A 26,205-nucleotide genomic window follows, 5' to 3' on the forward strand; every position below is an offset into this window, starting at 1 on the left:
AAAATGGAATTAGAATAAAATATGATTTAAAATGAAATGGGAATAAAATACAATAAAATGAAATTATAATAGTGTACAATAATTTAAGATATAGATAAAATATGCTAAAATCATATTTTGGAATCGCCCTTGCAATCTACCCAAATCAGTCCCACACATGCAGATCTCAACCGAACCATTTAGTACTGTGCTGCGTTAAATGTTATTTTCAAGTTCTGGCTGGACATAAGGTAAGTTGTTTTGATACAGGGATCCCCATGGGTCATTCGTTTAGAATATAGACCAAGATACCTGTCTCTCACTTTCTTATACAGGCAACAAGCCAATAGGATGTGAGCCAGGTCTTATACCACTGCTCCGGCTCAACCCGGCCAAGACTGAGTGGCTTTACGTACCGGCATCTTGTTTAGTCCAAGAGGTTCCATCTTTGGTTATAGGAGGAGAGATGTTACCTCCCGTTGATAGAGCACGCAATCTGGGCGTCCTCCTGGATTCACGACTCAGTTGTGAAGATCATATTGGAGTTGTGGCTAGGGGGACATTTGCACAGATTCGCCTGGTACGCCAGTTACACCCCTTTCTGGACCGAGATGCACTATGCACAGTCACCCACGCACTCGTTACCTCCCGTATAGATTACTGCAATGCTCTCTACATGGGGCTGCCCTTAAAGACCACCCGGAGGCTTCAGCTGGTGCAGAATGCGGCTGCACGGGTAGTGATGGGAGCACCCCGATACTCCCATATTACACCCCTCCTGCTTGAGCTGCATTGGTTACCGGTTGCCCTCCGGGTGAGATTTAAGGTGCTGGTACTTACCTTTAAAGCCCTACATGGCTTAGGACCGGGATACTTGCAGGACCATCTGCTGCCAGGAACGAATTCCCATCGCCCAATACGCTCACACAGAGAAGGCCTCCTCAGGGTACCGTCGGCTAGACAATGTCGGCTGGGGACCCCCAGGGGGAGGGCCTTCTCTGTGGGAGTGCCAGCCCTGTGGAACCAGCTCCCCCATGAGCTTCGGATGGCCCAAGATCTCCAGTCCTTTCGCCGCAGCCTCAAAACACTCCTTTTCCACCTGGCTGACCTGGACTGACAGGGATTTTAATTATGTTTTAAATTTTTAACTCTAACTTTTAATTTATTTTAATTTTAATTTTAATTTATTGTTGTTGTTGTTAGTTGCGAAGTCGTGTCCGACCCATCGCGACCCTATGGACAATGTTCCTCCAGGCCTTCCTGTCCTCTACCATCTTCTGGAGTCCATTTAAGCTCAATTAATTTATTGTACAGAGGCCTTTAATTTTAATTTTATCTTAACTTCTGTATTTATTATATGTTATTGTTGTTAGCCGCCCTGAGTCCTTCGGGAGATAGGGCGGCATATAAGTCCCAATAATAAATAAATAAATAAATAAATAAATAAATAAATAAATAAATAAATAAACAAAGGTGTTAACCTGTTCAATTGGTTCACCATCTAATTGCCATTTATGTCTCTGATGGTGTCTTCCAAACACCATTATTTTTGATTTAGATTTTTTATAATTTATTTATTTATAATTTAATTTGTATACCGCCCTTCTCCCGAAGGACTCAGGGTGGTGTACAGGGCAATAAATACCAAAAATACAAAATACAAAAGTTAAAAACAAATTAAACAATTGTGCCCGAATACAATAAATTAATTAAAAACAGTAATTAAAACCCCAAACCCATCAGGCCAGGCCGGCTTGTTCAAATAAATAAGTTTTTAGATCACGTCGGAAGGAGCGAAGGTCGGGAGCCATCCGGAGCTCAACCGGTAAACGGTTCCAAAGGTCTGGCACGCCCACAGAGAACGCCCTCCCCCTGGGGGCCACCAATCGGCATTCTCTGACCGGTGGCACCCTGAGGAGGCCCTCTCTGTGGGAGTGCACTGGGCGGAGGGAAGTTGATGCCGGCCGCAGGTGCTCCCTTAGGTACTCCGGACCCATGCCATGTAGGGCTTTATAGGTCATTACCAGCACCTTGAATCTCACCCGGAAGGCAACTGGAAGCCAATGCAGCTCACGGAGCAAAGGTGTAACATGGGAGTATCGGGAGACCCCCAACACAACTCACGCGGCTGCATTCTGCACCAGTTGGAGCCTCCAAGTGGTCCTCAAGGGCAGCCCCATGTAGAGAGCATTGCAGTGGTCTAACCAAGAGGTCACGAGCGCATGAGTGACTGTACGCAAGGCATCCCGGTCTAGATAGGGCCGCAACTGGCGCACCAGGCGAACCTGGGCGAAGGCCCCCCTAGTCACAGTTACTATATGATCATCTAAGGAAAGCTGTGAATCTAGGAGGACTCCCAAGTTGCGAGCCCTATCTACAGGGGGTAATAACTCACTAATGATTTGCTAATGACTTGCTAATGATTAGGGAGTTATCCTGACAATAAGAGCTGAATCTTCTTATAGCCTGTGTAATCCTACTTGTGAGTATGATAGTAAAATCATATCAGCATAAAGCAAGCTGTTATAGTGAGTATTTAGAATCATCAGCATATGTACCATGGGATCCTTCATTAATCCTGGCAAGTCATTAATATATAAAATAAATAATAATAATGGGGCCAGGATACACCCTTGCCTTATCCCTTTATTTGTCTGAATCCTGTTAATCAGAGCCCCATTAACCTCATACCGCACCCTCAAAAAGGTACTTGTGTAAAGGGCTTTAATCAAAGCCAGAAGTCTAGGTTCTATTTTAAGAGATGTCAATTTACTCCATAGTACTTCTCTGTTTACCATATGAAATGCTGCTGTAAGGTCTATGAAAGCAGCAATCAGGGGTCTCCTCTTATAGGCATATTTGTCAGTTAGATGGTTCAAGACAAAGCAGTTATCAATAGTAGATCTGTTTTGTCTAAAACCTGCTTGTTCTTCTGTGAGGATATTGTTTTCCTCTACCCAGATTTCAATTCTGTTCAAAAGGTACCTGGCATATATTTTTGCTACTGTTAGGCATATGATGATAGCCTACATATTGGGTTGGAAATATATAAGCCATGATGATGATGTAGGTAATTGATCCATGGGCATGTGAGGTTGCTCATGGCCATAAGAGGGAGCTAGAAACGTAGATTCTCTCTCTCACTGGATCTCTCTGAATATCTGAATTTGCTGATCGCTCTATTATTGCTTTTTTGCTCTGTATCTGTATAACTGTGTTTTTGACCTCTGGACTGGTAAGAAGACTTTGTATTAGGATTTGTACTTGGACTGTTGCTATTGTGTATGACCTGGACTGTTTATTTTTTGACTGTGCATTTTTGTTTTTACACCACCTTAAAGTAAACTACTTTCTATTTTCACAACTCAGTGTATCTTGTGGTTACTGTGATCTTTTACTGCTCTCAATACCCTTCCTTGTCTGTGCAACTTCTTGGTAGCACAAGGAGACCTCTGCACAACAATACCTAACAGCTACAATGTCAATCAGGCTGATGGGCCTGTAATTGCTAGGATCCTTTTTATTCCCTTTTTATATATGGGGACAACTATTGCCATCTTCCACCCATCTGGTATATGGCAAGTGTTATTTATGTGTGTAAAAGGACCTGCCAATATAGGGCCCCACCAATTGGGAAATTTCTTGAATAATTCTGCTGTTAAAAAATCCTCACCTGGGGCTTTATTGCTCTTTAAGCTTTTAATGATGGACTGTATCTCCTTTTCTGAGACTGGTGGCCAAGGAGGGGGGAGTTCTAGGGTTTACTAAATCACTGTTTAAAGACAGTTTCTCTACCGGTTCCGTGGGAACAAACAAGGACTGATAATAATTCTCCCAGTCCTCAACAGAGATTGTATATCAAACGCAAATCTCCGTTCCTTCAGGATACCTGCTATAGAGTGCCAAAATATTACGGAGTTATGACTTCGGGCAGCCAACTCGAGTTCTGACCAGATTGAAATGGCAACTACTTCAAGTAGGAAAATAAGGCTGTCTTCTTTTTTTTAAAGTAATATTATTATCATTTCTGAGATTGGTCTATCTATCAGAGAGGGAATGAGACTGCTTCCCTAGTCCCATATGGTGCCTAGGGTGATGCTATGGAATTTATTGCATTTCTGTTGTTGTTTTTCTGTTTGATAGTAAGATAAAGTTGCATGTGTTAGGGTTAGTGGGGCCTAGAAGATGTCTGCAAGATACATATTGGTTATCTTACCAAGTATACACCAAAGGAATTCTCCATGATACAGCGTATGTTGACAATAGGATTTTAAGCATAACTTTACTAGCATGTGAAATTAGTGCAATGGTGCGATAGCTTGAACAGTGCCTTTCTTTGGAATTGGAATGTAAACTGATTTTTTCCAATCCTGTGGCCACTGTTGAGTTTTCCAAATTTGCTGGCAAATTGTAACTCTTTTACTGCATCATCTTTCAAGATTTTGAATAGCTCAGCTGGATTACTGTCACCCCCACTAGCTTTGTTGTTCCTAAGGCCCATTTCACTTCACATTTTAGGATGTCTTGTTTGGGGTCAGTGACCACCCAATCGTGATTATCTGGGATGTTAAGCTCGTTCTTGTATAGTTCTTCTGTGTAGTTTTGCCTCCTCTTCTTAATCACTTCTGCCTCTGTTAGGTCCCTGCCATTTTGGTCCTATATCATGCCCATCTGTGCATGAAACGTTCCCTTCATATCTCCAATTTTCTTGAAGAGATCTCTAGTCCTCCCTATTCTATTGTTTTCTTCTATTTCGTTACACTGTTCATTTAAGAAGGCATTCTTATCTCTTCTAGCTATTCTCTGGAATTCTGCATTCAATTGGGTGTATCTTTCTCTTTCTCCCTTGCCTTTTGCTTCCCTTCTTTTCTCAGCTATTTGCAAAGATTCCTCAGACAGCCATTTTGCTTTCTTGCATTTCTTTTTCTTTGGGATGGTTTTAGTTGCTACCTCTTGTACAATGTTGTGAACCATAATTCTTCAGGCAGTCTGTCTATCAGATCTAATTCCTTAAATCTATTTGTCACCTCTACTGTGTATTCATCAGGATTATGATTTAGTTCATATCTGAGTGGCCTAGTGCTTTCCCCTACTTTCTTCAATTTAAGCCTAAATTTTGCAACAATCTGAGCCACAGTCAGCTCCTGGTCTTGTTTTTACTGATTGTACAGAGCTTCTCCATCTTTGGCTGCAGAGCACATAGTCAATCTGATTTCTGTGTTGACTGTCTGGTGATGTCCATGTGTAGAGCCATCTCTTGGGTTGTTGGAAAAGATTGCTTGCTATGACCATCGTATTCTCTTAACAAAATTTTATCAGCCTGTGCCTTGCTTCATTTTGTATTCTAAGGCCAAACTTGCCTGTTATTCTGGTTAACCTTTGGCTTTCTACTTTAGCATTCCAATCCCCCATGATGATAAAGACATCATTTTTTGGTGTTAATTCTATAAGGTGCTGTAGGGCTTCATAGAACCGGTCAATTTCACCCTCTTCAGCACCAGTGGCTGGGGCATAGATGTGGACTACTGTGATGGTTTGCCTTGGATTCACACTGAGATCCTTCTGTCATTTGGAGGATTGTATCCCAGTATTGCTTTTCCTACTCTTACTGACTATGAAGGCTACTCTATTTCTTCTGAGGGATTCTTGCCTGCAGTAGTATACCTGATGGTCATCTGAATTAAATTCACCCATTCCTGTCCATTTTACAGTTTAGGTATAATTGGATGTATATCTGAATACAACAGCCAACAATGCAAGTACAATACTAAGTGAGCAAAACTGGCGACTCTTCGGGACATTAGAGAAGTTATGTGAAATAAAAGGAGGAGAACGTTCCTTCTGATTTAGCAGATTAGGCCAAATAAAAAATAGCATTATAGAAAAAAGTGTGAAATGGTTTGAGGTCCTTGTGTCCAGAAGTGTTACTCAATATTTTTTCCAGTAACATGGAGAGCAAAGCATTGCACATGGTAAATGTGAAAGCTTTTTTATGAGATGGACATAAACTAATGGCTAAATAGACAATTGCAGAATAGTCTTCCAATTAAACTCATCCCTTACAAAAATATATTTGTGCTCAGACTTCTCTGAATATCATTCCTGATATTGCGTCTGAGCCAATGAGGCTTTAGTAGGGTTACATAGTACAGTTACATAGACTATAGAATTTTATATTCATATCTATGCCTTTCTTAAATACAGATAAATAATTATTTTGTAAGATCAATGAAGACAGGGAACTATCAGTAAATACTAATTTAAGTCATTTGAGGCATCAGAGTTCTTAAATTGTAAAGATTTTTTTCAGAAATAAAAAAAATGTTGGAGGTGCAGTTGGGGACTCACAATAAGGCTTTAAAAATTAGATTGGATTATAGAAACCTTAAGTATGATGATTGTATATATGTGTACCATATAACAGATGGCTAATTAACTTTGCTCTGTGACTGGTGCATAATTGTTGCCATTACAGCTGGCATAACATAAAATGGCATTTGCAGGTCTGTGGGTCTGGACAGAAACAGCCATTGGTAGTTCTTTCCAGAGTGCTTGCTTGATAGTGAAAGACAATGTACAAGAGTTTAAAAATCCTAATTTATCCACTAAAGAATTACTAATTTTCTGAAAATTTCATTGTGAAATACCAGTTTTCAAATGTCCATAGTTTTTAATGATTTTGTAGACTTGATAGATGGCAAGACTTGATTAATGCAGTCTGGGCTAAGTCCATTTGGAACTTCCAGGGAATATCAGAGCTATAGGTTAAATCTGGAAGTAAAAAAATATATCCTGAAATGTAGCCATGGGAAACCCCTTCTATACTGTTGCTTAGAAAACTTCATGGATATGTCCATAAATTCACAAGAGGTTAAGACTTTACCTTTCAGTTTGTTTTAGCAAAAGATATTCAGTATCAGGTGTATAAAGCTGTTGCACTTTGCCTGACATAATTGCATTAGAAGATATCTTATTATTCCCCAATTCAGGAGTGAAGTAAAAGTTAATGTGGAATTTACTAGCCGTTTCCTGTATCCTGCTGAAGCTGTACTTTTGCTTGTTTCAAAAGCTTTAACTGGAGTAGCAGGCTTTACAATGGCTTTTTCTTTGAAGACAAAAATTAACTCTGTCAAACCTAGTGTAAGTATATATTTTGAGGAATTCTACAAAATATGTAGTTTATTGTAATTAATCCATCTATAATACTCAATAAAATTAAGAACGCTTACAGTTTAAACATAAAAAGAAGAAACTCACTCATGCATGTAAAAAAAACCATTTTATTTATAGATAGATACCTGGAAAGAGGAAGAAGATACTTGGCAAAGAAGACTATTTGATCAGTAACATATTCATTTGAATTATTAACTCCCTCTTCCTCCCTTCTTGCTGAATAATATGGTTCATTCCTGTAACCAGCAAAAAAGATACAATAGACTTGTTCTATTTTCCTGCTTCTCTCATTTCTTCATGGGCCCCTTCTTTCTGAATTAAAAGTTTTCTTCAATCTATGTTTGGACACATTTAAGAACATGTTATTGGAAATATATTTCAAATTATCACTGTGCAGTAAAGTTTAAAAATCAGGAAAATGAAATTTAGACTCTTTGTAAATCACTCTAGGATTTTGTTATACTTTTTTTTAAACTCAAAGCAGCAAAATGATCTTTCTTCCTCTTCCTATTTTCAGTAAAACAATTCTGTGAAGTAGATTGGGTTGAGAGAGACTGACTGGTCTACAGTCAACTGGTTGGCTTTCTATTTATTCTTTTCTATTAAAATGCCTAGGATTGTTAGACAACCTGATATTTTCTGGAAGTTTTGGAGTTCTACACCTTTTTAACATTCCTACATAGCAATGAAGGAACTCTATACAACATGGGTGTCAAACTTGCTGCGTTATGTGATGTGTTACGATATATCACAATTTTTTTTGCATTGTTGGAGCTGGGGTGGGCGTGGCCTCCACGTGATGCAACTGGCCCGTCGCTGGCAGTTTGACACCCCTGCTATACAATGTCTGGCAGGCACTTGGTTGCCTTCTTCAGCTGCAAAGTAAGTTAAGTTCCATACCTTAAAATTTCATAGACATTTATGCCTACATCTAAATCAGCAGAACCTGTTCTACACGTTCCATTGAGAAGTTTTTCTTAAAACCTGGTCCATTTGAACTGGTCATGCCTAAAAGCTGAAAGGCGGGGGGGGGTTGCTTACAAAATAGCATTTAACAATTGTGTTTTTATTTCATAAGCTATTGCTGTGAATTCCCAAGCTAATACATGTTTTTATTTATCTAAAGGGCATATTAAAATGCAAATCCTCATGTTATGAGTTGAAAAAATATAATCTACAGGTTACTAGTCCATTCAGAACTGAGGGGCCATTCAGGTATGCATTTGTAATAAATAATGTAATTCATTTTGAAAGTAAAATTACTGAATCCTTCCTCCCCCCCTTTATCCCCCCTCTTGTTTTATAAAACCTGACAGGAAATACGGCATATATATATATATGTATATATATATATATATGTGTGTGTGTGTATGTATGTATGTATGTATGTATGTGTGTGTATATGTGTATATATATATATATATATATATATATATATATATATATATATACACACACACATACACATACATACATACATACATACACACACACACACAGATATATATATATATACACATACACATACATACATACACACACACACACACACACACACACACATATATATATATATGTGTGTGTGTGTGTGTGTGTGTGTGTGTGTGTGTGTACCTTTGGTCATTCGGGTTTTTCCCCGCGTAGAAATGAAGGTGTAGGCGCAACGTTTCGACGGAATCCCATCCGTCATCATCAGGCTGGTGGCTTCTGCTTCCTTCTTCTGAGAGAAGCATGTGGTAGTGGCTGTTTGTTCCTCTTTTTTAAACTGCCAGAGGGGGTGTGTTCTGTGGGTGGAGGTGTGCTCTGATTGGGTGGGGGATTAAGTGTGTTCTGATTGGGTGGGAGTGTGTTTTGAATGGTGGGTGTGTTCTGATTGGGTGGGGGGTGTTTTGAGTGGATGGGCTGGTCTCAGCTGCCAGCCTTAGACCTGAGCTGGTGAGTTGTGCTGCTTTTGTTCGGCTTCGTGTTTGTGGTGGTGCCATGTTTTTATAGTGGGTGTCAGTTTGCTTATTGTGTGGTTTGGAGGGGTTTAAAGTGGCTGATGTCCACATACAGACACCCGCGAAAACCTCAGAAAACCTCAGATGATTTCAGCCTCCCTAAAATGCTTTATTAGCAATTTGACTAATTTACACAAATAATGAGCTGTCATAAGTTGTGACTATATCCTGTGGATAGCCTTGAGTTAGGCCAAAACAGGAAAGAAAGAGGTGATTAGCAAGGCATATTCAAATGACTTGACAAATATTTAACATACATACATATATGTGTATATATATATATATATATATATATATATATATATATATATATATATATATATACACACACACACACACACACACACACACACACACATATACATACATACATACATACACACACACACACACACACACACACATATATATATATATGTGTGTGTGTGTGTGTGTAAATTACTAACAAAGAATTAAAGGGAAACTGAGATGCATTTCTGACTCCTTAGTCGTCCTCAGCCAGCCATATATATATATTCTCCAGATAAAGGGTAAAATAGAACATGTGTTGTAGATATAAAAAACACTTACTTTCAAAGAGCATTAAGATGCATAGGCCCAAATTCTAAGCATGCCATCAAATGTTATGGGAGTTTCCAGGACCTTAGCCAAACTGCTACACTGGGATATTGAGTAATCCATATGAAAAAAAAAGGATTATGATGGTATTGATGGGGTGTTGGGGGAAAAGAAACATGGGACAAAATTTTGGGGTAATTCTCATAACATTGGCTATACAGGAAGATTGGCTATCTATTCATGCAATATTTTTGCAAAATTTGGATGGGACAAGAAGTCTGCTGAAAAGTTCTTTTCATAACTTTCCTTCTGTGAGTACCAAATTAGATATCATCCTGGAAATCTAAATAAGTATTATTATGTTCTAGTTTTGTAAAATATTTTTATTTTATTATTTGTGAAAACTATAGACTTTTTGAAAATTTAGATTTCTTTTTGCAGTGTCATTTTAATTGAATCAACAAATTGCATCATGGATCCTGAGACACTTGATCACATCAGCAAAATAAGGCAAGGAAAAAATAAAAGGTAAGTCTTTACTAAGACTATACTCACAGTACAGTTTGTCAGGCTGGTGTTGAAGCTTAAAACAAGTTGGCTACTTGAATGTATAATTGAACGATGCTGTGTTCATGGTCATGCCCAAAGCATTATTGAGATTATGCTTCTCAGTAATTTCTATTTAGTAATGTTTTATTTATTTATGAATTCATTTGCCTCCTCAATCTAGGCAGTATACAGATACTAATTTTTAAAGCATACACAGCCCTGGTATTTAATCTTATACTACATTGTACATATCTGTTATGTTATGTAACTTTGTGTTAAATCAAATCTGTACTATGTCAAGAAACCTAAAATGCAATTTAATGTTAAAATCAAATTGGCTTTTATTACTGGAATCTTAAGTTATTTCATTGTTTCACTTCTGTTTCTTTTTGCTTAGTTCTGAAGCAGATTTCCTAAAGGGTGCACATGATGTGATAGATGTATGTGGATTATATAATCAGGAGGAAAATGCTGGTAAATGTTCTCTTTTTGGTTTCTTACTAGCTTCCTAAAATGTGCGTGAAATTTTTTACAAATTGCTTTTTTTAACAAATAAGACTTCCCATCCGATTAATTAGTATGGATTACATTGTATATTTTAGTTCTCAAAAATATTGCAACGTTTCAGGTATCTGTCAGTCATTTCTTAATTTTCATATTGCATATAAAACTTTCTATTATATTCTGACAGCTAATGAGTCCAATTGCTTGCAAGAGTTCTTTAGTCCATTGGATACAGTATTTGTGGACCAAGATAATTCTGTCACTCTTGATCTCCACTATCTTCCTTTTAAGATGGGAAAACGTTATTGTGTGATTATTTTGATCAATGAGCAGGTAAATTTTATTATAATGCTGAAATGGATTAAAGTCACCATAGTAACAATTAGAATGAACAAAATAATGTGCAACTTAAACTTAATTTCAGTGAAATTAAATAGTAATGTCAAGAATAATAGCATTAAATATGCTGTATATATAAAGATAATATAGTATATAATGTTTGACTATAATTTTCTTACTGTTTATTTTGGGACTGTGGTTTGTTTTTTCATCAAAAGAAAATATTGCCATACTTTTACTAGTAGAATTTTGTTGTGAATTTGTGATTTTTTTCAATGTGATATACAAATAAGAAAAAAATAAAATAGAAATAAACCAAAAAAAGCACAAATGCTGCTGCTTAAATCAATTTCATAATTCAGCAAGTGAAGCCATACTAACAAATGAACAGCCCCAACTCACATTGTCATATGTTCATCCTTGTATCTGCTGTAGCATTTAAAAAATAGCTCACATGAGAATGACATCATGTAGATATTCAAAATATTGAATACTGTACCAAATAGATGTCCAGTTTTCCCCCCCTAAACTTGAGTTTAATAAGGGTCACTCTATAAATAAGGGTCACCTTATAATCATTATGAACATTAGGTAATCCAAGAAACTTCTAATTTATTCTGAGGAATTGTTTCCAAGAAATGGCTTGCATATGTTCTTGTGTTTCAGATTGGGGAATTTTTGTATTTGGTGGAGGGTATATGTGGTTTGCCATTGCCTTCAAGCCTATTTCAAATGGACAGCTCAAATATTTTGTACATTAACAGCACATGTGAAGGTAAGGGGCAGACTTTAAATTTGGAGGTGCTATGAAGTTTTTACACTAGCAAGAAGTAAGGAAAGTTGCTGTTTGATTTACAGTATGTGTGTGTGTGTGTTCTTCAACTAAGGTACTTTAATTGTAAGGTACTTACTGCCGTATGAGAACTTTGTGCTCGTGCTAATATCTAACAACCAGATATTATTTCAATATTTCATGTTATTTTTTTTTTACTAGTTGTAGTCTCTTTTCTAGCTGTCTTACCATAGCCATATTTGGTCATGAAAATTAGTGCAAGTAGTAAAAGCTATTTGTGACTATTATATTTTTTATTTATTTATTTATTTATTTATTTATTTATTTATTTATTTTAATTCCATTTATATCCCGCCCTTCTCCGAAGACTCAGGGCGGCTTACAAGCTTAGCAGTAGCCTAAAAAAAGCTTTAAAATATTATTCTTAGAAATATTCTTCTAAAAATATTTATATTAGACTGAAATTTAATTTGGTTTATCAAGATTAAACTGGCTTTCTCCAACTGATCTTTTCTAAGAATGCTGCCATCAGTATTTATTGGTGGTTGATATGACCACAAACTGGTATCCATGGAAGCAATAGGCAGAGAGAAAGAAAGGTTACTAAACAGTAATTGTAATTCTCAAAGATAATGACTTGTATAGCCTTCATTCCCTTTGCATGGATTCATGCAACAAATTATCTTGAAAGAACTACAGTTAATGCCCAAGAGACGTTTCTCTCATGAATTTTGATTCAGACTTATTTTTGTATGCCCATTTAATGAAGGCTAAACAGTCCTGTCCGTAAGAGACTGATAATCATTGAATTATTGTGCACTAGGTTTCTCCAAAACAGGGCTTACTGTACATTGACACAGTTGTAGCAAAGAGAAATATATCTACAGTTCTGAGTACAATTGATTTAAAGACATATAGCATTGTCAACAGGATATGCAGTGCCTCTTAACAGTTTACAGTACTTGACCTCTCTCTTTAAATACATCAAATTTTTTACAGTCAGAATTTACTTTGTTTTCATCGGTTTGAATAGCTCTTTCAGTTGTAATCCTGAAAGTGACTTTGTCAACTGCATACCGACATGATCATTGGTCTATGTATGTCATGCATCAATCACTAACATTTTTCATAGTTTTGCTCTGTATTTATGTTTTGAAATGATTACATCAAAATATACATGACTTCATTTTCACACATTTAAAGTGTACTTACTGTGGTGGAAAGTATATTTTATTCTTTTTTATTTTGTATTTAAAAGTTCTTACACCCCTCTTTCACAAAAAAGCACTCACTTTTTTGTTTAAACTGTTTTAAATGACAGTTTTCTCAAACTGATGTCCAATTGAATAATGAAAGTGTGTATTATAAGTGAAAATTGCCAACTTTTTTTCCAACGGCATTTATTAATCCGTTTCATTAATCTGCTATTTCACATTTTAACTATTATGGAAAACTTTACATTTATATACTACTAAAACATTCAGGTTTGTTTGTAATTGTTAACTTGAGAAAATAGTGCATCCCATGACAGTTTTTGAACCAAGATACCTCAAGTGGGCTAACTTATAGAATGCATCCAAAATCCAGGACCCATGACTCTTATGAATTTGAAATTTGACAAATTTTATAAAATGTTTTATGACATAAATATTATCATAAAACCTTTTGACATAGTAAAGTTTAAAATGTCATAAAACATTTCCTATGATCAATTTCTGGTGTTTGAATGTGCTGTACAATTCAGTATGGGCTATTTTCAAGGGAGAGGCATCTGAAATTTTCCTTGAAAATTTAAGAGTTTTCTAGCGAAGGCAGTACATTAGAGGCTCTGCCATTGTTGTAGGCGTTGAGGAATCAGGTAAGGAAATATCTGTGAAAGGATAACCCAAGGTTTCCTATTTGGTCTTTAAGGGAACAGAAGCCTTGTTAAAAGTCTGCAGCATTGGTTGTTGACTAAACTGACCCTCTCCATTATTTCCAACTTTATGTTGAAAGAAGCAAAAAAAAAGTTAGTGCTATTGTTCTAGATTTAATACTGACACATGCTAATAAACTTGCACAAGCAGAATTTTACTGGGTAGTTTATGATGCTGCTTCACTTTCCTACCAGCATTAGAGCAACCAACAGAGAGGAGGCACAGCATGACTTTATAGTGATGAATCTTTGTTGCTTGCTCGCTGTCTCCTCTGTGAGTTGTGAATAAAAGGGCAGATGACAAATGATTTTATTACAGGTCAGACAGAAACGCCACCAGTTCTTTATCTGAAGTGTCACCTTACTGATATACTTAGAGAAAAGCTGAAGATCCCTTTGGTCAATGAAGCTAGAGAGAAAGCATTGGCTATTGCAGCACAGCAACATATGTCTGCTCTGGAATATGAGCGAAGAAGGGCCACAGGAACACTTGAGAGCAGTAGCGTTCGAGTTGCAGTTGCAGCTTTGGGATTGTCAAGAGTTGAGGTGAAAATGCTAATTATTTAAAATACGACTATAATTTTGCTTCATACATTACCTTTAAAACCGCTAGCTAAGCAGGTTTTTATTGCACATAAAACAGACTGAAAAGGGACCTGACCCTCCTTTTGCACCTCTTATCTATCTTTTGGACTCTAGTTTTCTTTCTTCCGTTATAAAATTACCAAAGCTTTGAAAAGATTGGATTTCTTTTAACCATAATGCTGCAAAATGGAACATTTATGTCTTTTTCTTATACTGCTATTTAAGAAAAGTCTTAAACAGAAAAAAGAATTAAAGAACGTGTTGTCATAAGTGCAATTTCATGGCACATGTATCTTAGCCAAAACAAGTCTGATTGAATTGGATTTACTAATGAAGTCTAGTGGACAATAATGTTTAGGCCCCCTTTGGAATAATTTATAAATAATAATATATTAAAATTAATATACTTGTCCCTCCTGAGCACTTCATATTCTCTTCTGTTTCATGTTATTAGTTTAAATGGGCTATGGTTTTGATAATTTTCTAAGTTTTTAAGAAATTCTGTATTCATTTATTCTAACTTTTTGATATATCATCCAATGGGGGATGTTTAAACAAGATAGATTTCTCAGCCATTAATTTCTGCTATTCAAAGGTGCATTCTTAATATAATCACATATTTTTCTGTGAATCTTGTTTCTAAAAATTCTTTTACATCATCATTAAATCTATGTTTTTACAGAAAGATGCTCTGCACAACTATCCTTTATTCTCTGAAAAAGGTATTGAATATAATGTTGAAGTGAGCATGCCTGAGTGTTTTGAAATTCCTTCAAAAATATATATACCTGTGTTAGCCTCAAGCAGAGTTAATTCCTCAAAAGCTAGAAAACAAGACCATTGGCTTGATAAAGCAGGTAAGAAGCATCAAATTAGTTCAACTAAAAATTAACATTTAGGTGCCATCTGATCCAGGAACAAAATTTATCTAATATTAATTAAGACGCCATCTACTGTACTGCAATTTTTTATCCTAAGCTTTGTATAGCAAAGAGATACCTCGTGAGTAGTACATATCCAGTACTGGAAAGAAAGAAATCAGTTTGGAGTTGTTTATGAGTCATCAGGAGTAATGTAGGCTACAAGATAGTTATCTAATTTTCCACCAAAATCTCCCCAGTTCTGGGATAATAATGCATACTACCGTAGTGCTTGATTAATTTATTTCAGACTAGACAGGTGGGGATGTCATGATCATGATGTAATTGTTATATTTTCATAATTATCAGCAAGGTACAGGCATTCCTTGATATACAGCTGCAATGGATCCTGCCCATTATGATTGCCTTGCTTAACCACCCACACCCCATGCTCTCCTTGATGTGGCTGTTAAATGAATGTAAGGGTTGTAAAGTGGAGCACAGGTTCCTCAGTGGTGGGAGAGGCACTTGGAGGTCCAGACCCAGGCCTGCTACCATAGGCCTCCTAAGGCCTCCTCAGCTCTCAAGATACCCCATATTCTACTTCCCACCCTTTGGCAGGCCTTCTCCCCCCAGACCCAGTCTGCAACCCTTTTTCTCCTTCCATTGATTCACCATGGTTCTATGTAGGCTTTACCTCCCCTACTATGTCCTTACAGGAATTTCCCCCCTCCTACTGGCTCCTTGTAGGCCTGTCTCTCTCACCGGGTCTCTGCAGGTCTTTTTCACCTCCCCCTGGTTCCTCACAGGCTTTTATCTCCCCCACTGGGTCCCCATAGGCCTTAGGCCTAATTTCTCACCCCATCAGACCCCACACTCTCCTCACTTATCTTTTGAAGAGTTCCAAGGCCTACAACACTGGAATGGACTGCTTCACTGCACAGACTTTGGAAGTGGTCACTATGTTCCCAGCTACCAGAGTTCACTTGGCAGGTGGGAACATGGTAGTCACTTCTGGAATTATGTTGCATGTAACCAAAAGCATTAAGCCCTATTAAAAATGAATCCTTAAAAAAAAACTTTGGTAGAATAATAAAATAAAATATGGGGTAGAAAAATTGTATTAAACTTAGACTGATGATAAAGATGTATCCTCTATAAATTATTAATGAAATTTATTTACTTCAAAATATTAACTGTGTCAAAAATTGTTCATAAATTAAGTGAACATTGTATTAAAAAGTTCTTATATTGAATTATTAGCATTTGTTTTAATTTGGATATTTTCTTGTGCTCCTGTTTAAACAAAAAGGGACAGTTATAATCTTATTCAAGCAAAATTTATTCATGAGCCAGGAATATGGAAATTAGTTGTACTGCTTCTCTAATTGTCAAATCTGAGTATTTTTGTGAGACATAGCCAATGAGGATAATAATTGGGTGAAAAATAGAAACAAGATAATTCATGAATTAGCAGGTCATAATCTTACCTTTAGGAGACAAGAAACTGATTTCTTTCTGATGAATTTGAACCTTAGGTGCAATGTGTAATCTGATAGCTAGTGATAGTATTATAGTAACATTGGAGACATAATATAATATAATGGTGTATTATTCTCCTTAAATAATAGTTCAATGAGGGAAACTATTTAATACAAAAATGATTATATCCACTAGCTTGCGTAGGTCAGCTGTAAACATCTTAACTTGAGACTGAATTTTAATTTGAAGAGGTCCATTTACCAGTGAAGATATTATAAGAAATTATTCTAATCACAAATTAGCAAATTAGCAATGAAAATTGTGCAACAAAGTAATAGACCAACAAGAAGGAGCAATTTACTGTATAAAGCTGATCAAACTCATGAGCAAAGTACAAAAGATTAAAAACAATATGAGAACTAGCAATGGTAATGGTATATATATAAGTTGCCCCAGTTGTCCACATGGCTCTAGGTGTTGTATAACAAGGAATAAAACTTCAGTACTAGTGTAGAGGCATATACTCTCCTATAATGAGGTCTGTTAAAAAGCCCACCATTAGGGCTTCCCTAAATTAAAACAAGGGACGCGGTGGCTCAGTGGGTTGGGATGCTGAGCTTGTCGATCAGATGGTCGGCAGTTTGGTGGGTTGAATCCCGAGTGCTGCGTAACAGAGTGAGCACCTGTTACTCATCCCAGCTTCTGCCAACCTAGCAGTTCAAAAGCACGTAAAAATGCAAGTAGAAAAATAGGGACCACTACGGTGGGAAGGTAACAGCATTCCGTGCGCCTTTGGTGTCTAGTCATGCCGCCCACATGACCACGGAGACGTCCTTGGACAAGCGCTGGCTCTTTGGCTTTCAAACGGAGATGAGCACCAGCCGCTAGAGTTGGAAACGACTAGCATGCATGTGCGGGGGAACCTTTACCTTAAATTAAAACAATCAAGGCCATGTAGTCTTTAGGCTATTACACAAACGCAGCCACAGAAATGACACATCTTTGAGGCCCCAAAATTTATATAACTTTAATGGTGAGACATGGAACATGGTCCTTCTAAGTTTAGAACAATGGTGCAGGAATCCAACCTTGTTTTTTCCCCAATAGATTGTCATGTTGAGGGAGAAAATGCTAACTTTTTTTGCTGTTTACTCAGTCTAGTAAACTTGTTTCTGATTCACAGAACAAATGGATGGATGGAAATATGTACCTAAAGGAAATGCATACTTTAACATCTTCTTTCCCAATGAACAAATTTATTATAATTTGCTTAAATCGATCAATAAGTTTTTTTTCAATACAGGTTTTCCATATAACATTAATATCACTTGTTAGCTGTCATGGTTACGATAGATCAGGGGTGTCAAACTGATGGCCCATGGGTCAGATGCATCATTAAGAAACCACGCCCACCCCATTGCCGGCAATGGAGAAAAAGCTCCGATACGTTGTGAGACGTCACGTGATATTGCAAGTTTGGCATGTCTGCGATAGATGAAACCCATCAAAAGAACTTCGAGGCAAAATTCTTCCTTAAAGAACATTTTATTCAGGAAACAAAGTATCACATTATATAGTTGAACCCCAAAACTAAATTCCCTTCTCACGGATACAGAGTAACAAAGTGCAATTCCCACCCCCAATAAATTGTCATAAATCACATTCCCCAGTTAGTTAAAAGCGCAGGCTTTCTCCCCAGCTCCTCAGCCCGCCAAAATGTTATCAGCTTGTCCTTGGGTTCCTTGTGGTCATGTGATCATCATTTGCAATCTTCTCAGCTACTTTCCAACAAGCAAAGTCAATTGAGGAAGCCAGCTTAGCTTAACAACCACTTGATTTGGTAAACTACCGTAGTAAATTCTAGTCCCAATTATGGTAGTAAGTTAAGGACTGCTTGTAACAATAAACATGAACGAGCATTGGAAGACAACAGCAACATCTATTCAGACTGACTCCTGTTGCTAATTTCAACAGTCTTGCATATTCAAATTGTGAAATTGACTAAATCAATTTCTAACCAAATTTTGTTTCCATTTTCATATATTCCAGTCAGATGCGTAAAGTCCACTTTCTAATTAGCTTCTGAAAGGTTTCATGCATCCCAGAAATGTTTATAATGCTTAAGTATGGAATTTAACTTTAACTTTTCCCCTCTACAGAAGATGATGCAATTGAACTTCCTCTAACATTTAAGCCCCAGCATGCTGGTCGATATCCTTGCCATATCCTTCTGGAATCTAAATATGACGTCCGCCTCTTTAAGATAGAATGTGTGGTGAACACAGATACATGTGAGGCTGAACTAGAGTTTGTAACTCCAGCATATCAAGCAGTGATACAGGACATCCCAATAGTATGTCTTTTTTTACTTTATGAAAGTTAAATATGATGTATTAAATAAATTAAATATTACTATAGTCAAGATGCTATTCTGAAAACTAACAAACTAAAATACAATTATGCAAAAAATGTCAAAACGTTTTCCTATAATTAGTATTTAATTAAGGGAGTAAGTTCATATTCGTTGTAGCAGCAGGAGAAAACAGAAGACTTTTATCCCTTCTCTTTATTGCAGGGCTTTTCAACCAGTGGTATGGGTACCACCTGGCAGGTGGTACGCAACCATACAAGAAAAGTGGTAGCGGGGGAGGGGAATGAGCTGAACTGGGGGCAGCACCGCACAAGCCTGAGCCAGAGATGGTTGGAGCTGCAGGGCTGTCAGGGCTCAGCGGAAGCACCAGGATCATTGCCGCTTTCCAGCTGATCAGCGCTTCTTCGGGACTGTCAGCTGGAGCTTGGCGCTGATCCTGGCACTTCTGCTGAACCCTGAAGAAGCGCCGATCAGCTGGAATGTTGCAGCATCTCCAGGGTCTTGTGATTTATATTCAGATGTTTGGCAACTGACTCATATTTATGATAGTCACAGTGTCCCAGGGTTATGTGAAGTGACCAAAACGTGCTGCAACCACCCAGCAGACGGGGGGGGGAATAAAAACCACCCCACCCCTACTGCCAATCCTCAACAGAAATGCTCACAACAATGAAAACCTCAGACAGGAGGAAGAGCGCCGCCGGGTGGGCAGGCAGGTGTCTTGCTTGGCTGTGGCTTGGGGGGGCACTTTTTTCAGTGCCATTGTAACTTCAAACAGTCCTTTTTTTTTGTCATCAAGTTTTTGACACCTTGCTAGGCAACTGGGGGTACTCGGATGTTGCCCTATCCTAAAAGTGGTACAGTGGGTGAAAAGGTTGAAAAGCCCTGCTTTATTGCATTCAAAACATCTGTCTGATTTCAACTAAACTGAAATCATTCTAGCAATATAACAATTTATTTACTGTATAACTCAGTCCAATATATGTTTATTCAAATCATATATTTTCTATGAGTTTAAACTTGAATTCTCATTCATGTTGTTTTTAGCTACATTTCAGCACATCTAACTACTATATTTTATATCAGGTCCTCTCTCTTCCCTCTCTTTTGTCAATATTAGATGTTAACATCTTTCATTGTAAATATTTTTTGTTATTTTACCAATTACCACAATAATTTAGCAGTTTATGTAAAAAATCAAAATATCTAAAATCAAAGTATCTTGTTATTGCAATATTGAATTGAAATTTTTCCCCTTCCCCCTATTCTCTGCTGTTCTTTAACTGTTCTTATATGTCTTGCACCTCATAAAATATTGACTGCTTTCATATTTTAGACTAATCTGAGTCAACAAGATTGGAAGCTTAAAGCAGATTTAAAAGGATACTGTTTTTATGGTCCTCCTGTTATATATGTAGTCCCTGGTGAAACAACTCAGTATCCTCTCATGTTCAAGCCAACTGCTGAATGTGTAACTATGGTAAGAAATTAAAGCATTGCTTGGTTTTTTTTGTTTTGGTCCTTTGGCATGATATTCGCTTTCACTTATGACAAGAGTATTTTAATCATATATGCATCATACGCTAATAGTGACTATAAAGCAGACTAAAATAGCATGCAATTTGTAAATATATGTACAGTAAGCACACATAAAATAAAATCTAAACCCAGAGCTTATAAAAGGTTTTCTATTTCAGTTTTATCTTTTGATCATTCACTAAATCAGGCATGTCAAACTTGCGATGTCTCGTTACTTTTCCCCCATTGTCGGCAGTGGGGAGGGCATGGTTTCGTTGTGATGCATCCGGCCCGCAGGTCGGCAGTTTGACATGCCTGCACTAAACTATTAACTCTATGATTACATTAACACAGAGAGATAATCCAGAATTTCAGGAATCAGCATATAGTATTGATAAGCTATGTGCTGATATAGCATTAATATACACTTGCTCCTCCCATTCTTAGGTGCAGCTAAATTAACCAGAAAATCAGAAATTCATTTTTTGTGGTGTCTGGGCTTTGGACCTTTATCCTTCCCAGATATTAGATTGGCCCCCAACATTATGTCTTTTTGTAAGGGTTTAAAGATATGGTTTTATTATCAAGTTTGGAGATCCAGGTGTTTGGTATAGCTTATGTAGTAACTTAATTGCTGTTTGTGGTTTTTGTAACTCGTCTGCTGACTGTACTTGCATAATTTTTATATAATTTTTAATTCCTGCTAGATGCTAAGAATCATGAATTTGAGATGGGCAGCAGCCATATAAATTGAAATAATTAATAAAGGAGCTTATCCGCTCTTGAAAATACCAAGGAAATCATTCTTTGGTGTAGTATTACCTGGACATCCTGGGTTTATAGACTAGGTTGTATGGATTTGTCTGTAATAATAAGAAGGTTGGTGAGCATATTCAAAATATAAGGAGAAAAGAACAGAATGCATATGTGAAAGTACAATTTCTTTTCTCACTTTCAAGTAGCTCTCTGTTCTGAAGCAAGGTCGCCCCCAAATCCAAATGGGTCTCTCCCTGATAGCCTTCTGAAAGGACTTGGAAGCTTGATTATTCTCCTAAGCCTTGGGATGTGTGGATGGATTCCAGTTTTAGAGAGCCATTTGTATGTTACTGGGATTACCATCTTGTAACTACCTTGTACGAAGTAGTTCTTGATTTACCACCACTCCTGTAGCAACTATTCAAAGATAAAGTGGCATTGCAAAAAGGGTCTTATGACAGGTCCTCACACTTAAAACCATCACAAGCTCCCCATGATCAAGTGATCAAAATTTGGGCAAACAAAATCAGTGGGGGAAACTGAATTTGCTTAACCATCATGTAATTCACTTAACAACTGGGGTGATTTACTTAACAACCATGGCAAAAAAGTTTGTAAAATCAAGCACAACTCATTTAATAATCACCTCGCTTAGCAACAGAAGTTCTGGTCTCAACTGTGGTTGTTAATTGATGACTATCTGTAATTTTTTTTGGGGGGGGTTTTAATTTTTATTCTTATTGCTTTTTGTGTTTTGCAAAAATGTATTTTGCCCTGATAATAAATGTTCATTTCTATAATCATAGGGGCAGCTTACTTTACAAAATGAAGCAGATGGTACGGATCATACCTTTCTCTTAAAAGGAATTGCAACAAAACCATTGGCACTGGATCATATTAAGATAGATTGCAAAGTTAGACAAACTATACAGAAAGTCATAATGGTGCCAAATTTTACCAAGAATGAATTGATATACAAGGTATATATGTCAGTTGGAATGAGACTGTATAATTGTTTTACAGAATATTCAGTTGCTCCACAGAGATTCCCCTGAAATAATAGACAAGTCTATTGCTTGTGACATAATCTAAATGACTCTGGTAAATTTAAACTGGTTGTTATCATTCAAGCTGATTTGTATCATGATATTATTTGCAAATGATGCAAATAACTTCATTTCTGATGACCTGTGCAATGATGTCATTATAGAAATGATATAAAGCACCATCAGTGATGTAATATATGAAGCACTGGGCTTTCATAAATAAAAGGTATTCTATTCATTCAACTAGTTTGAGATTCCTTTGATCTTTATTATTAGTTAAATTATCTTCCATCTTGTGATCCTTAATATGCTCAGAATAGTAAAATAAAAGAAAAACAATTTAATATTTTTCTCTCTTTTCATAACATCTTCTCAAAATCAGAAGATTTGTCTTCAAAACCAAAAATAATTAATGCTTCAATTGGGTATTTGTGTTTGTTTATTTTTAATACTTTTACTACAGTATTAAATGCAGGAACTAGTTTGTTTTAGTGGTTAAGGCATCAGGCTAGAAACCAGGAGACTGTAAATTCTAATCCCACCTTAGACACAAAGCCAACTATGTAAGCTTGGACCAGTCACTCTCTCTCAGCCCTAGGAAGTAGATATTAACAAATCAGTTCTAGAATCTTGCCAAGAGAACATGCAGGGATTTTTCCAGGCAGACACCAAGAATGAACATTGACTTGAGGGTGCTCACAAACACACACACACACACACACACACACACACACACACACAAACACCACCACCACTGCCATCGCCACCACCACCACCAAACTAAAAACTTATTCAATGCATGTTTAATAAAATATACTCTTCCAACCTCCCAACTAGTAAGCAGTTTTAACATACTTTTGATAAACTCACACAATTCTCAATTAGATATAATTTTAGACATTTTAAAGGTGCTAGTATGTTCCAAAAATTAAATAATTGCAGGGCATAGCCACCAGCTTTAGAATGTAGAGAATACTTGTCCTTTTCATCCGCTGTTGATTATCAGTCTGGCATATGACACAGAATTTGGTCCTTGGCATAAGATACCCCAGAATGAAGTTGCCTTCAGATTGTCTTGTTACCACTTCTACTCCATGTTTATATTTTTACCTGCAATCCCACTCAAGTAGCTGACCTTAAAGATTTTGTTAACTGTGAAGGAAAGTTTTAAACCATTGGATACAAGTTGGGTGGCAAATAAATTTCATAAATAATAAAAATAAATAAATACTTATGTTCTGCACAGTGATTTAAGCAGAAAAAAACGCTGTCAAATTTCAGGACAGTACAATGCTTTAAGAGCAACAGAAGAGGTTTGCTCAAATTTGCCTTGTTGCTGGCTTATAAGAACATTGTATATAGTATGTTTATTTGGTGGAATAGCTTTTTTTTAGTACAAAGTATGCTTATTTCAATAACAAAAGCAAGTACCAGGGGGACTTATGATAAGTAATAGCCAACTGCTGCAACTATCTGGTTTTTCATGTGCACCTGTAATGATATTAAAAGAAATTTAACTATTAATATTTTAGCTTAGAAATTATTGCAGAATCCTGCATGTGAGAAAAATACTGCAAACATATATTTTCCAAGCAAATTTTTCTGAATATACAGTTTAGACCAGTGATGGGGAAAAGATTCTGTGTTGTCAATAGCTCAGGCTTTGGCAAAGCCTGGGAAGATTGGTCTGCTTTCCTTATTACACAGGCTCCTGTTAATTGGTGAAAAACTGATGTCCAGAAATACTCAGTCTCTTTCATTACCGTGTTAGCAAAATCTATTGGACTTTTGTGACTTTAGATTATTATTTTTATACTATAATCTGACATTGGTCTCAATTCCAACCATAAATAGGTTTAGATCTGAGGTTATTGATATCAGTGATATAATTTTTCTAGTACAAGAGTTGCCTTTGATTTTTGAGTGCTATGCTCGGGGCCTGCACTAGAAGAAAGGTAATACAGTTAAAGCAAATAAAATCAGATTTATTTCATTTTAATTTATACTTAATTATCTAGTTAAAATATTTCTCCTTAGTCATATATTCAATATTTTTTCTCATTCTGAAACAATTAAAAGTTTAACTTTTGTAGATCTTTAGGATCTGTATCTTTAGGAGCTTTCAAGAGCTGCATGATGTCTTGAAGTTTCAGGCTGTCTACCTCTAGTTTACATTATTCTACTTGTATCAATTATGCATGTTATCTATCACCCTGAGAAAATAGTTTTTAACACTAGAATGGAAAGAGGAAAAATATTCTTTTAACATAATGAATATACACTCTTAACATACATACATACACACACACATACCTCTAAAATATCACTTTGTAATTTTTTTCAATGACATGTCAATTAAAATGATTTGTATATCTACATTATGTGTATAGAAGTATATAGAGTATTTCTTGATTTTTAAACTTACTGTATGATTTTAAAGTGTTAGAAAAAAATCTTGATCTTGCAAGCTTTACTTTGTCAGAATTTTTCAAAAGTTGTTACAGTGGTACCTCGGTACTTAATGTTAATTGGTTCCAGGAGGTGCGATGAGTACCAAAAATGATGAGTATCAAACAATTTTTCCCCCATAAGGAATAATATAGTGAGTCACAAGGCAGCTGACACCAACAAGTTCTAGCTTATGTATTGAGTACCAAACAGACAATGAGTGCCGGGACAAAATGTTCACACTGAACTGCCTTAAGTACCAAATTCAGTGAGTTTCAAAGCAGCTGGGTACCAAGGTACCACTGTATACCTAAATGTGATAGATTTGAAATGACACACTAGAAATCGTTTCCTTCATACAACAGTCAATGAAGCTGGAGTACAAGATCAAGATGATTACTAGAATGCAGCAAAGTGATCAAAGTGATAGCAGCAACAAGCTACCTTTGCAATGTAGTTATTTGCACTTTTATAGTGAAGACCTGGTAGTTCTTATTAAGCATGGTAGAAAAATACTGGCATTTGAACTCATTTTAAGAGCAAAGGTTTCTATATTATTTGCAGGAAAATTGTAATGGAGTTTCCCCCCCCCCTGGTCTTATTAGGTATCTTCAGATCTTTCCATAGTGAGTGGTGAAATGATTTTGAAGGTAGAACCTGAGGATACAGCTGCCTATACTCTGAATATATCTCCATGGAAACGGGGAAAGTTTAATGGTATGTTTTAAATTTAACCTAGTGTTAGATTACAACTATGGGATAATTAACAGATGATTAACAAGGAATGCTAACCACTCATTAAATTATCTGATCTCTAGCCTGTTCTATTTTTCAAAGGATCAATTACAAAAGCTTTTCCTTCTTCCTATTTTAAAGCCCATCAAATATAATTCTAATCTAGAACATATATTTCCCAGAGTTTAGAAAAACTATTTTTCATTTGTTTTATCCAGCCCATTCTCTCTTCTGGCCTGTGGCTTTTCATCATGTTGAACTTGGTTTTTATCATTTATGTCTCTTGTAAGAAAGATTATTTCTTTCATAGACGTTTCTCTGCTATATTTGTCACAGCAGTTCTTAGCGCTAAAGAGGGTAATCATTTTTTAAATAAAATAGCAACCTTCTTGATGAGTAGCAATATCGGTAGAAAAAGCCATTACTTGTCTTCTGGGGTTCTCGTGATTTCCTTACTAGTAATGTCAGTTATTTTGAACAAAATGACCATACTTATCAAAATATATCTACCCCTTTAAAGTTATTTCATAATGCTTCACCATACTTTAAAATGTTGACTGATGTTGATTACTCAAAAGAAGGAAATCTTTAGTT

General features: G+C 36.5%; 1 protein-coding gene across 1 annotated transcript in view; it reads left to right on the forward strand.

Annotated features, from left to right (window-relative positions):
- CFAP47 (cilia and flagella associated protein 47) overlaps window positions 1-26,205 on the forward strand; it is a 208,227-nt gene that overhangs the window by 97,277 nt on the left and 84,745 nt on the right. The window contains exons 38-49 of the mRNA XM_083362899.1: window positions 6,969-7,119; window positions 8,279-8,367; window positions 10,152-10,238; window positions 10,657-10,733; window positions 10,951-11,096; window positions 11,769-11,877; window positions 14,130-14,356; window positions 15,078-15,252; window positions 18,897-19,090; window positions 20,445-20,588; window positions 22,189-22,362; window positions 25,482-25,593. Of these exons, the coding sequence (XP_083219025.1) occupies window positions 6,969-7,119; window positions 8,279-8,367; window positions 10,152-10,238; window positions 10,657-10,733; window positions 10,951-11,096; window positions 11,769-11,877; window positions 14,130-14,356; window positions 15,078-15,252; window positions 18,897-19,090; window positions 20,445-20,588; window positions 22,189-22,362; window positions 25,482-25,593 (1,685 nt within the window). The remainder of the gene's footprint in view (window positions 1-6,968; window positions 7,120-8,278; window positions 8,368-10,151; window positions 10,239-10,656; window positions 10,734-10,950; window positions 11,097-11,768; window positions 11,878-14,129; window positions 14,357-15,077; window positions 15,253-18,896; window positions 19,091-20,444; window positions 20,589-22,188; window positions 22,363-25,481; window positions 25,594-26,205) is intronic.

The sequence above is a fragment of the Vipera ursinii genome, assembly GCF_947247035.1.
Source record: "Vipera ursinii genome assembly, chromosome: 4".
In the NCBI taxonomy this organism is placed as follows: Eukaryota; Metazoa; Chordata; class Lepidosauria; order Squamata; family Viperidae; genus Vipera; species Vipera ursinii.